The sequence below is a fragment of the Chrysochloris asiatica genome, unplaced genomic scaffold (assembly GCF_000296735.1).
Source record: "Chrysochloris asiatica unplaced genomic scaffold, ChrAsi1.0 scaffold00025, whole genome shotgun sequence".
Taxonomy (NCBI): Eukaryota; Metazoa; Chordata; class Mammalia; order Afrosoricida; family Chrysochloridae; genus Chrysochloris; species Chrysochloris asiatica.
In genome coordinates, this window is record NW_006408543.1 from 15,589,838 (window position 1) to 15,606,723 (window position 16,886).

Below are 16,886 nucleotides of genomic sequence, written 5' to 3' on the forward strand. Positions count from 1 at the left end.
TAGCTCATTATAGTGGGTGCTATAGGATAAGCAACTGGATTGTTAAGCACAAGGTCAGTGGTTCAAACCCACCAGCCGCTGTTTGGAAACCCTATATAGGGTCGTGTGACTCTGTAGGGTAGGCACTAGACTGGTAACCACAAAATTAGAGATTCAAACACCCCAGCTGCTCCTTGGAAAACCCTATGTGGGGTCACTATGCGTCAGGTCGGAATCACCTCAATGGCGGTGAACTTTTTAGTTTGTTTATCTTGTGGGGTGAGGGTGAGGTCCCTGGTGGCACAGTGGGTTAAGTGCTGGGCTGCTGACTAAAAGGTTGGCCATGGGGACCTACCAGCCACTCCACCAGAGAAAGATGATAGCCTTGGAAAATCCCACTGGGTAGGTCTCTGTCCTCCAGGGTCGCTGTGAGCTGGAACTGACTGGGTGGCAGCGAGTTTTCACTTATCCCCTGCAGCAGTTTACGCGGTTTTCGGTTTTTGCGGAGTGTGTGTGAACAGTTAGTGCCTAATCAGGATGCATGCTGATAGGAAGAAGGCAGGCCCTTCAGTCTGAATCACAGCCCATTGCCAAGCCAGCCATTTACTTGGGTCAGGCTCCCTCGTGCAGTCTCCCTGCGGCCTCGTGCCTTCCCTCCGGTGACCTCCCAGGGCTCTGTGCAGTGGCGGTGCCCTCAAGGCTGTGCCCCTGACCCAGCCCAGGACTCTGCTCTGCCAAATTGTGTTCACTCTTGATGGAACTCAACATGCCCACTTCCACCCCCACACGGCCCCTTTGCGCCTTTCAGGACGGAAAGAAGAGAGTAAGCATGTGTGTGATGAAACAAAACCCAGTGACCAGCCTCCATCCAAGTAGGTCGTTGTGGGAGGAGGGAGCACTGCTCACATGACCCTCAGGCCTGGGTCCAGTCTGACCACTGGACCCGGAACAAAGGACCCAGCCATCTGTAACCCAGGAGCTAACAGCTATAGTCAAGGATAAGGGAGTTACCACCCAGAGCTGTTTCCCGGGGGGGGCCTTGGCACACAGAAAGTGTTCTGTGAAGTCAGAGCCACAAAACTAGTGGCAGCCAGCTGCTGGGTAATTGCAGAGATGAGGACGGGAGATCTGGGCCCAGGTGAGCTCCCCCCTCAGGAGGCTGGTACCCTCCTGTGGAGGTTACAAATCACCCATCATTGGTCCATCCGTCAGAGTCTGGCTGTACACGCTCCCTCTCCCAGGGTTTGTTCCACCCGGGGCTCCTCTCCCCTGAGAGGTGGCGAGCAGAGCCTCGTAGACCGGAGCGCGGCCCTTGTGAGCACATGGAGCTCCCCCATGATGGGCTTTAGACAGGAAAACGGACAATTTCTGGATGGGGTTTTCACCATGTCACATCCCAGCCTGCCCAAGCTCGGGGCAGGGACTTAGAACTGGCTGAATAATGCGCAAAGAACTACCAACCCACACTAGGACTAGTTGCCTCGCCCTCATTTGCCAGAACCCCTTTTGTCAGTTTGTAGAACTGTTTGGTTTTTTGTTTTATTCTGAATCCAGTGCCCAGCAGACTAGTTTGACCTACAATGGAATCTGTCTTTTTTGAAACAAAACAAAGACAAAAACAAACAAGACCTACTGTGCAGAAAGCTCCAGGCATCCCGGGGCCACCCCATGCTGCATTGCTGCTGATTCACACATGAAGAAATGAAGGAGCCTAAACCTTCTGCCTGAGCATATGCAGTCAGGGCTGGAGCTGGGATTCGAACCCTTGTCTAACCCCAGCCTCCTGTTCACTCTGCTGCCTACCAAGTGTGATTCTTTTCCATGTGCCAGAAGGCTGAGGAGACTTGCAGTTGGACACCCCCTCCCCCATACATACTTCCTGATTTTTCCCAGGCAGTCTGCATTCCTGCTTCCACTGGCATGTGGGGGGCAGTGCTCCATGACAGCTGACGTGGGGGTGGCAGCCAGTCCAGGCCCCTGTCCTATGTCTTAACCAGCCCTGGGTATCTGGTGGCTCCTTCCTGAGACCCTGTGGGCAGAGGGATTGGTTGTGGCCCCAGCGTGGCAGTCAGCCGACTCCTTTGCAGACCCTGGGCAGACCGAGCGAGCCTCTTGGCCAAGGTAGAAAGCTTCTCAAAACGGCCCCTCCATCCTCCCTTCTTGTGTCCCCTTCAAGTCCTCTCACCCCGACCTTTGCCCTGGAGGGGTTGAGAGCAGGGGGTAGCTGCTCTGGGCCATCTGGGAGTCCTCTTCTGCTCCTGGAGAGTTTTGGGGCTCAATGGAGTAAGAGGGCAGACTTGGGTTCCATTCCAGCACTTCACTTCTATTGGCCTATGTTCTCTCATCTGTACAAGGTGGGGGCAGTAATAGTGCCCACCCCAAAGGGGATACCAGGTAACTCAGAAAATGGTTCTGGTGAGGACTTGGCGTATCGTGAGCACTCAACAAGGGGCAGCTCTTGTTCTGATCCAGGCTTTGACCCCAAGCCTTGTGACCCCGGGTCCAGAACCTTCTGCTTCCTGCCGAGGAGTGTCCTGAGGGCTCAGTCGTATCCTAAGCCAGGGACTCCATTCCCTGAGATCGCAGTGTACAATGGTGCCCCTGGAGGTGGACAGCACACACAGCCCTCCCTGGTAGGCCTGATGGGTGCAGGGTCCCCAAAGCCCACAGCCACAGTGAGCCCTGTTTGAGACTGTGGGCCTCAGTGGTAGGGCTCTGGATGCACCGGTGTCCGAGGTGATGGACTTTGATGGAGCATTTGGTCCCCTTCTCCACAGATGGCCATTGTATTCAACCAGGAGGGCCTGAATGCCATCCAGCCCCCCTGCGTGGTCCAGAATTTCATCAACCACAATGCCGTCTTATACAAGGTGTTTGTGGTCGGCGAGTCTTACACTGTGGTGCAGAGGCCCTCACTGAAGAACTTCTCCGCGGGCACATCAGGTAAGCACACCTCTAGCCTCCATGGACACTCCTGGGCCGGGGGCACAGCTGGGACATGACATCAACTGTCTGTTCTTCACCCCTTCCCTGCCACACTGTGCTATTTCTGCGGGGAGTGGAAAGAGATGGTTTGAAGTTTGAAATTGTTACAGATGGACAATCAATGGAAGGAAAGACAGGCCTCAGAGAATGAGTACAAAACCTGGGTGCCCCAAGGCATGGCAGGGGGCTCCATCCACAGAGCCATCATTAGACTCGGGAAACAGCTGAATATTTTCTGTGCCAGAGACCCTGCCTGGGGGACCCTTGTAGTCGGGAAACTTACAGGTCTGCTCACAGTTGATCGGTGTAACAAGGGAGGGATGGATGGACCCCACATCTTATGAGCGGGACAGGATGTTGATTGTGTTTTCGTGGCTTCCTCACTGCTCCGTTTCCAAATGAGGAGACAGAGGGTAGGTTACTGCTGAAATGGCCGTGCCCCGTTAGACATCAGCAATGCTGGGATACAGAACTTATTATCTGTAGGCCTCCCAGGGCAGAGGCTTTTAGCCCCTCCATGTCCCGCAGGTGAGACATGGTACGGGTGTTTGCATGACACGACGCCATTTGGTTTATCTTGGGTGGTTCTCACAAACAGCCTGCAGATCCAGCTGAGGGCCTTCAAGTCCACAGCTCTTTCCACACCAGCTGTTCACCTCGACCACCTGGCTGGCATCAGGTGACCCTTGGTCCTTTCAAAAATGACCTCAAAAATGAAGGTCTTCCTGCATAGGGGCTGCTCCAAGGAGTGTTCTCCTGGTGCCAAAGGCAGCCCGGAGGTGCACCCCAGAAGCCGTCAGAACAGCTATGGCATCTCTGGAATAAGTGCAGCTTTCCAAGAGGCCTGCCGCGCTTCATAAACGTGGTGGACGTTTGTCTCTCGGAGGGGAAGCATGCCTTTCCTAGTGGCTTGTGAGAGCCTCAGCTGCTTCAGCCCTGTCTCGCCAACCAGATGGGCCTTCTTTAAACGCCTCCTCCTGCGGCCCATGTCACCATCCCCACCTTGTACCTCGAGACCACAACTCCTAGAGGATGAAGTTCAGCTGTTCTCACCTCCCCTCACAGCTGATCTTCCCCAGATGCCGCTTATCTTTCATTAATACCACGCAGGGAGCAGCCACTTTGGAAACACCGAGCCTTCCAACCAGGTGTGGGACTGGGGGCTTCAGGATTCAGGACCTCTGGGTCCCAGCCCCCGGCCCTGAGATGGTAGAATGATCTTAAGGAGGGAGGGACAGGTATTTGGAGGGGTCTTTTTGTATGTGACCATATGTGGGCAAGAAGTGGTCGTGTAAATACTTAAACGTGCTCAGCTGCATCCCCACCCCCATCCCCCAGGAGCTCTCTACGGGGCCACTTTTTTGTCCCCTGCAGTCACTGTGAGTGGGAAATGACTCAGCAGCGTCGAACATGGTGGCTAAGAGGAAATCTTGCCAGCAGTGGGCAAGAAAAGTCTTGACTTTAAAAAAACAGCACCAAAGCTTTTTATTTTCTTACTTTTAAAAAATGACGTGCTTAAAATCTATGGAAACTGTATGAAATTAGAGTAATTACAACTTACACCATCCACCCAGTGCTGCCAAGTTGATTCCAGCTCACAGAGCCCTGGTGTAGGCTGCCTGATCGTTCTCTCCCATGAACTAGCTGGTGGGTTTGAACCATCCACCATTCGGTTGGCACCCCTGTGCTTAACCCACAGCAACACCAGGGCTTCTATAATGTATGTCATTATTGTTGTTAAGTGCCGTTAAGTCGATTCCGACCCATAGCGACCCTGTATAGGGTTTCCAAGGAGCAGCTGGTGAGCTTGAACCACTGACTTTGCAGTTCAAATGACTTTACAGTCTGACGCATTAGCCCACAGAGACACACCAGGACCCCGCTGTAATGTATATTGTCCTTTTTTTAAAAAACAACAAAAAACCAACACACAATATCACTGTACTTCTAAAAGAAACCACTTTTCTTACCCACCCAACAGATACCCCTTTTCCTTTCAAGTTTCTTGTTTGGGCCCTGAGCCTACATCTGTGAAGGGTGTTGTCTCTCAGGCTGATTCCAGGATGCCAGTTTACCAAAAAATGCAGACCAGGGCCACACACACACCTGACAGACACACAAGAAATGCAGAGAGGCAGGAGAAAGGTTCCCTGTATTCGGGTAAACTCTATAACTCTCTACGGGTTTATCAGCCCACCAGCCCAAAAGCTGGTTCATGTCTGTGATCCTGGACTCCAGGCCAAGGAACCAGCATGGGGTTTGTTACTGTGTCCGTGTGTTCTGTGGGACATAGAGTGGCACTGCATGATGGGATGAGCATGGTGGGGCAGTAGCTGGACCAATGGAGAGGGACTGAAGGGGTCTGGCCCCTACTAGCCTCGCCGCACCTTGCCAACTATCTACACAGAGTGCAGGTAGCTCTTTGGGCGTGCTTGTGTGGACCTCAGGTGCAGACAGGTGACTCAAGTCTTCGTTCCAGATTGTTATTTTCTTTTGGTTCTAAGCGGTGGTGGTGGTTAGGCCCTTGGCTTATGGCAACCCCATGCACACCAGAACAGAGAATTCTGCTCATGGCTGGTACTTGATGGGACCATTGTAATCCATAGAGTTCTCACTGATTTTTGGAAATAGCTCCCCAGGTCTTTTTTCCTAGTCCAGGTTAGTTTGGATGCTCTGTTGAAACTAGTTCAGCATCCCAGCCACACGCAGGCCTCCACGGACAGACTGACAGACCACTAGTGGTGACCCACAAAATGCGCTGGCAGGAATGAAACCCAGGCATTTTGCCATTGAACCGGTGGTACCTCGTGCGTCCTTCTGTAGTTTCTTCTTGCGCTGGCCCTTGGCTGGAACTGCAGTTGAGATCTTAGGGTTAGGGTTGACACCGGTTGACAAATGTTGCATTCTCTACCCGGGGTGGATTCTCAGGGAAGAGTCTTTCCTCTCTCCATCCAGTGCCAGGGCTCTTTATCTTCCTTTCTGTGTGGTGGGTTTATTCCTCATGTACCTTTGCTCTGAGGTTGCAGTCCCCTGGGTGCCCAGCATTATGCAGGGTCATCTCTCATACTCTGTCTTGGACCTTTATCCCTCGGAGTTACACAGAGGGAGCTTACAGCAGAAACCTTTCCTGCAGAGGGCCAGGCTGTGGGAGAAATTAGCAGGCATGACTTTGTTCCAATAAAACTTTATTTACAAAACAGGGTGGCGGGCCAGATTTGGTCTGCAGTTTACTGACCCCTGGTGGCACAATGGTTAACACTCAGCTGCTAAATGAAAAGTTGGCAGTTTGAGCCCAGCTGACCTGGCCGTCCTTTCCCATGGAAATTGAAGCCTAGAAAACCCTCTGCGGCAGCTGTGCTCCGTCCTGGAGGACATGATGGCACACAGTAAAACAGCAACCTGGTGGTGTTGTTATGTGCCGTGGAGTCGGTTCCGACTCATAGCGACCCTGTACAGGGATTCCGAGGTTGTAAATCTTCACGGGAGCAGAACGCCTCATCTTTCTCCCATGGAACAGCTGGTAGTTTCAAACTGCTGACCCTAAGGTTAGCAGCCCATGTCATAAATTCAGTGGAGGTTAGTGAACCTACTGTATGCAACATACGTGGTAAAGACGGTCAAGTGAGTTTCCTGCCTTCAGGAGTATGAAAAGCCACAAACAAGAAGGAGATTAATAGAGGGCTAATTGTGGCCTGAGAGATGCAGTCCCAGAGCAGAGGACGTGAGACTTGGGGCACCGTTGGGTTTGGGAGTCCTTTGGGAAAAGCACCGGGAGTGGTCACTCTGAGCATATGGTGTTTGTGTGGAAATGGGCCGAAGACCTGGCCCACCGTCTACAGAACTGACACACACACCCCTCAAAACAGAAGGGGAACCCCAGAGTGCCACACACAGGATGCCAAGAGGGCGGAAGATGGTGGCTCAACGCCCTGTCTCATGGGGAGCTGCTGGCGTTCCGAGGGGTTCCCCTTGCCTTTACTTTCCCCCTCTGGAACCTGTTTTTCTGATCTGTGAATGGGGACCAGCTCCTCACTGTGGTGATGCTGAGGGTTCCTCCCCTGTGTGCTGTGTGTCTCAGGACTAGTCTGGGGAAACAGTGATTGGACGGGACCCCTGAAAGACAAGGTGCTCGTGTAAACAAAGGCTTTGCCCCCAGGGAGGGGGTGTGCCCAGAGGGCTGTGCTCTGACCCTCTGGCTTTGATTTCCCAAAGGCCCTTGCGGCCGGCCTGGGGAGAAGCTGGAAGCTGAGCAGAGGTGTCTCTGGCTGCCCTGCTGAGTAGCCCTCCTCCAGAGCGCCCCAGGTCAGATTTGCCCCTTTGGGAGGAGAGGCCAGACTCTTGATGGTCTTCCTTTGAAGAAGCTGTTCGGTGACGTGATCTGCTCTGTCCTGTCCCTCCGGCATCTCTCGGGCCCCTTCTGGCAGCTCTTTTCCTTCCTGTTGGCTGGACTGGGTTTCAAGATGGGAAGGTGGGTGTGCCCAAAGAAGGCTAGGATGCCCCTGCCAGGCTCTGAGCCTCGCTCCAGCCACTCGCCCAGGGGACTTGGCCACGCTCGTTCTTCTTGGCCCCCAGAGCTAGAGATCGGGCGGGCAACCTGGTGCAAGCCCCGCGGGGTGTCTATTTTCCCAGGCTCCTCCCCAGGACCGTCTCTCGGGCCCCCTGTCTGGTCCGGCTCTGGTCGCAGCGGCGGGAGGACCGACAGGCACAGTGGGGCGGCCAGGGGCCTGTGCGCGCCACTAACAGGTACATCTGGTGCTCGCCTGCTTGGCCTCCGCCCGAATCACTTCCTGATGCATGATTGCGCGCCGCCGCCGCCTTTGCCTCATCCTCGGGCTGGTGGGGATGGTGGGGACAGTGGACATGGGCTCCCGAGCTGAGGCTGCAGAGCCAGTGGTTCACTACCCATGACCATCGCTCCCACTCTCGGGGGAGACAATGGACCGGCTCCCTTGGCCATGACTCCATCCCCCAGGCTCCATGTGCCATGATTCTTGGCCCCCCACTTCCCAGTGCTGAGAACGTGTTTCCATCCACCTGTCCTTCCACCCTTCTGTCTCCCTGGCGTGGTCTCCCAGGACAGATCCTGCTGAGCCTCACAGCCCACGACTGACCACTGCTGTCATTATTCTTGGATCGGGTTCCCCCTGGTGCCCACCGTAGGACTGAGGGGTCTGGGAAGTGGTGGGGCCCAGGGTGTGTGGGTGAAGGAGGTGGACATATTTGTCCATCTTCTCGGTGGGTTCCTCCGAAGTCCGTGCTTTGGAACGCTGAGAGGCAGCAGAACCCCTGTGTTTGAGGGGCTCATTGCCAAGTGGTTGCTTGGCCGTTCCTCATAGAGGGTTCCCGGAGGGCCACCCCGAAAGAGTCCCTCGGGATGAGCATGCAGGACTGAATGCCACACACCAGACCTCGGTGCCCTAGGACTCCTCGAGCTTTGGGTACCAGGGCCCACTGCAGTACCTACTTCTGAGCACCCCTGTCCCCTTTGTGGTGATGTTTCCACAGATACACTTTGGGAATGGGGGCTTCAGGTGCTGTACCATCAGACGGCAGCTGAAGCCATTGTGCTGTGGGAAGGAACGTGGAGTGGAGGCCCTGACTGGGCACATGTCCATCATCCCTGGTGGAGCCTCCAAGGCCCCTAGGCTCCGTCAGCCTCAGGGTGGCGGGGCGGTGCTGCCCCCTGGTGTTGGGTGGTAGAACGCTTTTAATGGAGCCTCTGTTCTGCCTCTTTCAGACCGAGAGTCCATCTTCTTCAACAGCCACAATGTGTCGAAGCCGGAGTCTTCATCAGTGTTGACCGCGGTATGTCCCATGTTCCGCAGGGTCTGGGTGGGGGCCAAGATACAGGGATAGGGTGGAAGGATGCCAAGGAGGTTCCTGAGATTCTCTGCCCCTCTACTTGCTGGTTTCCCCTCTGCCCTCGGAGCTGGTGGGAGGGCACCCTCAGGGCGGTTTTCCTAACTGTCCTCTCGGTCACAAGGCATCTGAAGAGCCACTCCTAACCTCCTCTCTTCTGGCGTACACCATGGGGCTGGGGACACTGGCTCGGCTCCCCTCATTCTTGTCTGTGTTTGCTCCACCCCGTTGATTAAGAACCTGCTGGGCACCTGTGGTTGGAGGCTAGTGGGCATCTACCCCCTCTCCCACCACCACCGGTGTTGCTTTGCTTCAGACCTCCCTGGTGTCAGTCGAGCCGTGTGATTGTGGACAAGTCACTGAGTCTCTGGGGCAGTAGCCTTGATCCGGGCACCTCAGCCAGGGCAGGAGCAACAGCTCAGTGTGCCCCGAATGAAGGCTAATGTTCCAGTTCAGTGACACCGGGCGGTCTGATCCCAGAGCAGGCTCTTCCAGAGATTCCAGGACTTAATACCTCACTAGTGATTCCTGAGGGGCCATCACCCCAGGGCCCCTTCAGTCCACCCGCCAAGCCTTTCCTCAGCTGGAATCGCTCTCCCGTAGACCACGGCAGGCCCGGTTGTCTGTGGAAACTTGGTGTTTGTCAACAGAAACCATTGCAGGCCCCCATGTATCAGACCTCTGTCCTCTCCATACCCCACCCTTGGCCTGAGCCCAGGCAGTCTGCCCACTTCCTGCTTCTGTTCTCTTGGCCCTGGAAAGCTACGGGTCAGTCCTGGTGCACACGTGGGCAGGGCTCTGGGAACTCCACATCCCTCAAGATGGGAAGGGACATGCCCAGTGCTGAGAAACAAATGTTTTGAGAACAGGGGTCTCTGGGAGCCCCCTGAGTTTCCTGGGCAAGAGGAACCTTTGTATCTTCCCAGTGTCAGCTCTTCTAGCCAGCCCAGGGGGCCCCATGGTGCTTCCCAGAGTTCTGTTAGGCCATTGTGGCCTGGCCCTCAGACAGGGTCACCCTGCCTGCCAGGGTCCCCACAGCACAGGCCTGGTGGCCGAGGGAGCATTGTGGGATATAAGCCAAGTTGCCCCCCTGAAAGTCAGTACCTCAACATCGATTTTCTTGTCTCTGAGATTGTGGGGTAGGAGCAGCCTATTGGCCTGGCCCTTCCCCGCTGAGTGTGACCCACTCCCCAGGGTCCCCTGGCCAACACTAGGTCACAGTGGAAAGGGAAGTGTAGCCTACCAGCACATGGCCCCTTGTGTGGGTGAGAAATTGAGGCCCTGCTGGGGTGAGGAGTGGACATCCCCGAGTCTCTGACTCAGCCAGGTCAGGCCATGCTAAGGGTGAGGGTCTCACAGCCAGGGGCCCGTGCTCCCTAGAGACCATCCCCTTGGGGGGGGGACCCTGCCTGTCTCGCAGAGCCCTGGAGCAACCCCCGCCCCTTTGGCCCTTTTTGCCTCTTGCCCTGGGAGAGGGCCATTTGTCCTTTAAGCTCTTCACTGAAGTGGTTTTAAAATTGAAGCGAGATTCACATAAACCCACTGCCTGTTTCCAATCGAAGTGAAGTTCGCATCACCTCTAATGACTCACATTAAAGTGAGCAGTTCGGTGCCATTTAATGCATTTAGTGTTGTGTAACTGTCCAACTGGTCTCATCACCCCAAATAAACTCCTGTACCATTAAGCAGTCACTCCTTGCCCCACAGCGACCACCCACCTGTGTTCTCTTTCTGGATTCTCCTGTTCTCAGTCGTCCCTATCTGTAGAACCATAGCGTACATGTGTGTGTACATGGTGTCTCCACCAAGCATCATGCTCCTGAGCCCGCCCTTGTTACAGCATCTCTCAGGACCCCACCCTCCCCATCCTCCAGGTCCTGGACTCACGCCTCCCTCCCCTCCCCCCCCACCTCCCTGGAGACTTGTGGTTATAGAGGGTGAAAACCTGGGCCCATGTCCTGCCTTTTGAGCGGTATGACTGAGCCTCAGCGTTCCCAGGCCAAGGAAGACACATGCACCCCTGGCTGTTTGAGGACACATGAAGCAACGTTTCGCCCTCAGGCACGGCTGTGTGGCCCCTCGCAGGGCCTCTGTGGGTGGCGAGGCAGCTGTCTCCCACTCCCAGGGCCTGACACTGTATTTGTGTCGGCAGCTGGACAGGATCGAGGGCGTGTTTGAGCGGCCGTGCGACGAGGTCATCCGGGAGCTGTCCCGGGCACTGCGGCAGGCGCTGGGTGTGTCGCTCTTTGGAATTGACATTATCATCAACAACCAGACGGGACAACACGCTGTCATCGACATCAACGCCTTCCCAGGTGAGAGCCTACGATCCACACACACCCATCCTTGGGCTAGAGGGTTGGGGAACAGAGCTGGCCCCATTATGGGCATCTGGGCCTGTGGCAGCTGTGCTGAACCCACCTGGGAAGTGGGCTGATGAGGCGGTGAGGGTACCTGGGACCTACACATGTACATGAGGCATCAGCATCAGCTGTGAACCTCAGACACCACCCCTTGGGCCCTTTCGATCCAAAGAGTTGAAAGGACCTTGGAGAGAATGCAGCCTCACAGTTCAGCTGTAGGGAAATTGAGGCCCCTGGAGAGGAAGGGGCCATCCAAAGTCACACAGGGCACAGGCTCCTTGTGCTCCCTTGAGCTGTGGCCTTGCCTGGGGAGGGAGACCTCACAGTCTCTGGGAGCTGAGAGCCAGGCTGGGTCCACCTGAGTGGTGGCTACCTTCTGCTTTCCTGCTGGTCAGGAGCCATGTCAGACGCCCAACCTGCAGGCACAAAGCCAGATCCTGCTCCATATCTAACAGCCATGTATTCATACATGTACCACACATGTGTTCACAGACACACACAGTGAGTACACACAGTCAATACACATGCAGCCCACCCCACCCCAGACATGCACTCACACACCACACATGTTCTGACGCACATGTGTGCTCCCACAGACCGGGAAGTGTCTCGTGCACACATCTGCAACCACTGTAAACTATAAACTGTCCCCGGGACATGCTGGGTTTTCTGTTCCCTGCTCACGCTGCCCTTGTCCCACGTGAGGGACAAGCTGGACAGTCTGACGAAGGCAGAGCATAAGAGTAAACACGGCTCCGAGGCATGCCAACCCCGTTGGGGGCGTGGTTTCTCGATGTCTGGGAGCCCTGGCCCACCTTGGGGTGTCGTCAGTCAGAGCACACACCCAGACTCCCCTCGACCCGCCTCAGTCAGGCTTGGAACACCCCCTGCCCCAGCTGTTTCTGACTTCAGAGAGGGCAGCCCCCACCCGCCTCAGGGTCTCCTCCTGCTCGGAGCTCTGTGAATGTCTGTTGTAGGCTGAACGTCGGTCTCACCAGTGACCGGGACAGTTTTGAAGTTCTGATTGGTTTTCATAAAGACTGAGTGACCTGACAGCTTTTCTAACACTGCTGTTCCCCTACCGGGTTCCTTAGAGATGTGGAAACAACACCTCCAGCCCACAGGGTTTGGGGGTGAGAAGACCAGTTTGCATCATCTTCAGCTCAAAGGCCCACTCCAACTCTTGCTGCCAGGACAAGTGTTCCCTCTAGGAACAAGTTCACGTGTGGCTTGGGGACAGGAGGGCTTGGCTACATTCTCGCTTTTTCTGAGCACACAGCACTGTTGAGGGGTTACTGTTACTGTTTCTTCGTTTCCATGGCAACTTGGTACGATCAGGAGTCAGGTTAGGCTTTCACCATGTGATATTATCCTCATTTGGAGAGAAGGAATCAGAGAGGTTGAGCAGATTGTCTAGGGTGGCCCAGCCTCGGAGGAGTGCTTTGCCAAGCCTTCCTGCTTCCTGTTTTAGTTGTTTTTCTTGGCCTTGAAGCAGACTGCCCCTGATACCTTCCTCTCACCCACACACATGAACCGTCAGCCAAGGCAGTGTCCACGTGGGGACCAGCTTCACCCTGTTTGCTGCCCCCCAATCCTTGAAGCCCCGGCGTGGGTCTGAGAGTTGTCCCATTTCACAGATGAGGACACTGAGGCTGGGCCGGTTGCTCGTAGTCTGTCATACATCAGCTGAGAGGTGGGTTGTTGTTAGAGCTGTTGAGTCAGTGCCAACTCATAGCGACTCCGTATCAGGTTTCCAAGGAATGGTTGGTGAGTTTGAACCGCCGACCTTGTGGTTCAAACCAACCTGATGCTTTATCCCACAGTGCCACCCCAGGACTGTTGGTGTTGTTATGTGCCGTCAAGTTGGTTCTGACCCATAACAACCCTGTATAGTGTTTCCACGGAATAGCTGGTGAGCTCGAACTGCCACCTTGCAGTTCAAACGGCTTTGCAGTCTGGTGCATTAACCCACAGTGCCACACCAGGGCTCCAGGACTGTAGCACTTGGTAAATAGGAGAGGCAGGTACAGCTGTGACTCCCCTCGGCCCCAACACAGCCAGTGTGACCTCCCACCTCGCGCATGTGCGAGTTCTTGGGTGTGTGTTAAATACTTACCTTCATTCTTTCCTGAGTCTGTCCTTGTTCACATGCCTGCTCTGGAGGTAAAGCTGCTTGGCTGAGTCTCTGTGGGTTTGGGGACAGTCTGGGGTGACTCCCCCTCAGGAGGTTGGATTCTCACGGGAGAGACCTCGCAGTCTGGCCAGTGACCAGTGTGGAGCAGTCCATCGGGGTTCATTGTCCCTGCAGGCTCCTGCCTCCTTTGGTATTCACAGAGGACCCGCTGTGTGTCTGAGCTGTTCTGGACATGAGTCCACACCTTATGGGGGAAGTACACAGAGAGGCCCAGCCCACCCAGCAGAGATCAAGGATGGGCAGGCTCCCTGGCTGCTGTGGAGCTGGGACCACTGGCTGGGGACCCCTTGGATTTTCCCCTGAGTGAGGCTGGAGCTGGACCCTGCGGTTTATGTTCTTGGGGTTCAGTGAGGCTCAGATACAGTGAGATGGGATCCCAGCGGGTCGAGGGTGTGATCATGTTAAATCCAAGGTAGTGGGGGGCCACCAGAAGAGAAATTCTAGAGAGAGAGGAGCGGGGAGTCACCGTTACCCCCAAAGCAAACAGCCTGTTGGGACTCTGGCTCACTCACTAAGAGAGTGCCATCCGGGGTTCAGATGAGGGTGGATGGGAGACTGTCTGATGATGGGGCTGAGGCGGGAGATGCTGGCCCAGCCCAGGGCAGGAAGGAGGATTAGTACCCAGCTGTGACAGTTGGGAATTGAGGTTGCCAAGGCCCAAAGGTGGCATCTCCTCCCTTGGTGCTCTCAGCTGGGTTTGCCTGGCTCGGTTACTGGTGGGGAGAGAAGCAGAAAGACTCGTCCCAGACATCCCCTTCTAGACACCTTCACTCGTGACTGCGAGGCTTTCTGCCCCTCGGTGTTCGCATGTGTACATTGGGAACATCAGGGCCTGCCTTCCGGAAGAGTGGGTTTCAGTCCAGCCTGCGCAGTCTTTGGTAGCGAGGAACAGACCTGAAGGGCCTTCCCTGGCTCCTGGCCTCCTGCCTCCACACCCCCAGGAGCACACCCCGCCCTGTGCTTGGAGGCTTGTCTGGGGAGCGGTTGCTAAGGGAACAGCTTAACCGCTGTTGTTAACGCTGACGCTGATCGCACATCTCCTCCCCTAAGTGTTTCTCTGTCTGTGCCTACCAAGGAGACCTGGGCTCAGGAGCTGGCACGGCTGGAAGAAATCCCCAGACCAGACCAGAGGGCTCGTTCCAGTCCCACATAGGAAACCTCTCTGAGCCTCAGTGTCGTCCTCTGTAAAATGGGGCTAATCCTCAGGCGCAACCCCAAGGCTGAGAGATGCCCAGCGTTGGTCTGCCTGTCCACGGCTCCCATCCTCTTTGGGGACGATCACTCAATTCTCCGTGTTTCTTCTTGCTCATCTGTGGTGTGGTCACGGGACAGCTGTGGCTCCAAGGATGAAGTGAGGGAGGCCTTAGACACTCAGCCCCTCAGTGCCGGGTTCTGCCCAGGCGTGAGGACAGATGAGCAGTCTCGCTGGCTCGCAGCCTTTCCTGTAGACAGCACACATTTCCCCACGCTTGGCGCTGCCCAGCTGGGCTGCACTTCCATGGGCGTAGTGTGGAGCGTGTAGTAGACCCACTGTGGTGGATGGGCAGCTCACTGTTCCCAGCTTGTATCCCTCTAATCTGCTCTGCCAGTCAGAAGGCAGATTTCAGCCTGTCTCGAAGCTGTTTTGGGGGAGTCAGCAAAATCTCCACCAAGGCAGCTGAGCAGGTGGGGAGTTTCTTAGCATGTCCCATGACCCTGATCCTTACGGGCGGGTTAAGGGCCTCCCATGCCTATGTCCCAGCCCCATCCAGTGTGCCCAGCAAAGCATTCTCTGCCTTGGGAGGTGGTGTATGCTTGGTTCATAAGTGGAGAAGCTGAGGCTTGACTGGGTCCTTTGGTAACAAGGTAATCCACTCTTCAGAACACAAGGGGCTCCCCACCTTGCCGCCCCCGCTCTGATCGTTGTCTCCATCTACTCAGGCCGTCTCTTCTCTAAGCCACAGTCTCCTATGTGAAGGGGTGAGCCCACACGGGTGGGTGTCCAGGCCCCACTGTTGTTGGCCTTCTCCCGTCTCTCTGGTCATTTCCTCCCCAGACCTGTCCACCACCCTGGCTAATGGCCCGTGTGCTTCCCCCCTCCCCACCAGGTTATGAGGGCGTGAGCGAGTTCTTCACAGACCTCCTGAACCACATCGCCACCGTCCTGCAGGGCCAGAGCTCGGCCGCGGGGGACACCGGGGACACAGCCCCACAGAGGCACAGCAGGCTCCTGGCGGAGCAGGTGGGCAGCCACGCGGGTGAGCGGACATACAGCGCCAGCCCCGGCTGCTGCAGCAGCAAGATGGGCCAAGACCCACCCTGGAAGGCCGAGGCCGACGCCGCCAGCAGCGCAGGCCCCAGCGGCCCCGCCAAGCTGCAGCACCAGAGACTCGGCTGCACCACCGCCGTGTCCCCCAGCTTCCAGCAGCACTGCGTGGCCTCCCTGGCCACCAAGGCCTCCTCCCAATAGCCACAGGGCGGCATGGGCCATGGGGCACACTGGCAACGCTCCTGCTCAGATTTCCCGTTGTCTGATTCTTCCTCTTTTCATTGTTTAACCTGATTTTCTGATGTCATGATCTAATGAGAAGGCGGGGGCAGATGGAAGAGAGCGCCGTGAGGTTGGATCTCGCGGAACAGGGATGGCCCCCCCGGTTGGTACTGCTGCAGATCCCGCTACTGAGTTTACACACGCTTGTGTTTTCAACACTAGGCCTGACTGTGAGGCGGAGGGTGCACGTGTGTGTGGTTGTGAGTGTGTATGTGACTGTGTGTCTGACGGCTGTGGACCATACAGCCCAGGAGTGAGCGGTTCCCCTTCTTTCTCTTTTCTCTAAGCTCCCATCCCGAACCCAGACCTGGGACCCTCCTCTGCTGTGCTGTCAGGAATGATGCCCCCAGTCCTGCCACTGGGGTAACCCTGACACCCGCCCCGGAGCAGGAGTCAGGGGGCCACAGCTTCTGCTCCCTCCTGGGAGCTCCATGGGCGGGGGCACCCGGGCCATGATTCGCTCCTTCTTCATTACAAAGCCTCCGTGAAAGGGACAGACAAGAAAGACTCCCAGGAGGAGGCTGCCTCGCTTCGTGTTAGGGTCCCTGGGGTCCGCTGGCTGAGTGGCTGAGGATTCTGGCCACAGCGTTTCTTGAGGGGCCCAAGACCAGTAGAGGGCCCGCCCCACGTGTCCAGAACCCAGGAAGGAGAATGCTACACTGGGAGCCCAGACTGATCCCGTCTCCGATGTGATTTTGGACTAATTGGTCCAAGAATCCGGCCCACTGTCTCCTTGTCTGTAACAGGCAGTTGAGACCAGGGAGCTCTGAACAGCTGACTGGGTGAGGGCAGGTGTGGGGACCGGCTCTTCCCAGCAGGACGTGCTGCCCACACTGAGCACGCCTAGCCCGGGGCCGCTGCGATCCCCACATCTCAGCAGCCCAATCCCTCTTCTGTACGCTTTGCCAATGGTTCAGCAAGCCCAACACTCAGCCCGCCGGGCGCATGGGAGCTATGGCCCCAGAGATAAGAAAAC

General features: G+C 56.1%; 1 protein-coding gene across 1 annotated transcript in view; it reads left to right on the forward strand.

The window, feature by feature from the left end:
* ITPK1 (inositol-tetrakisphosphate 1-kinase) overlaps window positions 1-15,833 on the forward strand; it is a 172,510-nt gene extending 156,677 nt beyond the window's left edge. Inside the window, exons 7-10 of the mRNA XM_006839559.1 lie at window positions 2,757-2,922; window positions 8,702-8,769; window positions 10,976-11,138; window positions 15,468-15,833. Coding sequence (XP_006839622.1) covers window positions 2,757-2,922; window positions 8,702-8,769; window positions 10,976-11,138; window positions 15,468-15,829 — 759 coding nt within the window. The 3' untranslated portion in view covers window positions 15,830-15,833. The remainder of the gene's footprint in view (window positions 1-2,756; window positions 2,923-8,701; window positions 8,770-10,975; window positions 11,139-15,467) is intronic.
* Window positions 15,834-16,886: the final 1,053 nt, after the last annotated feature.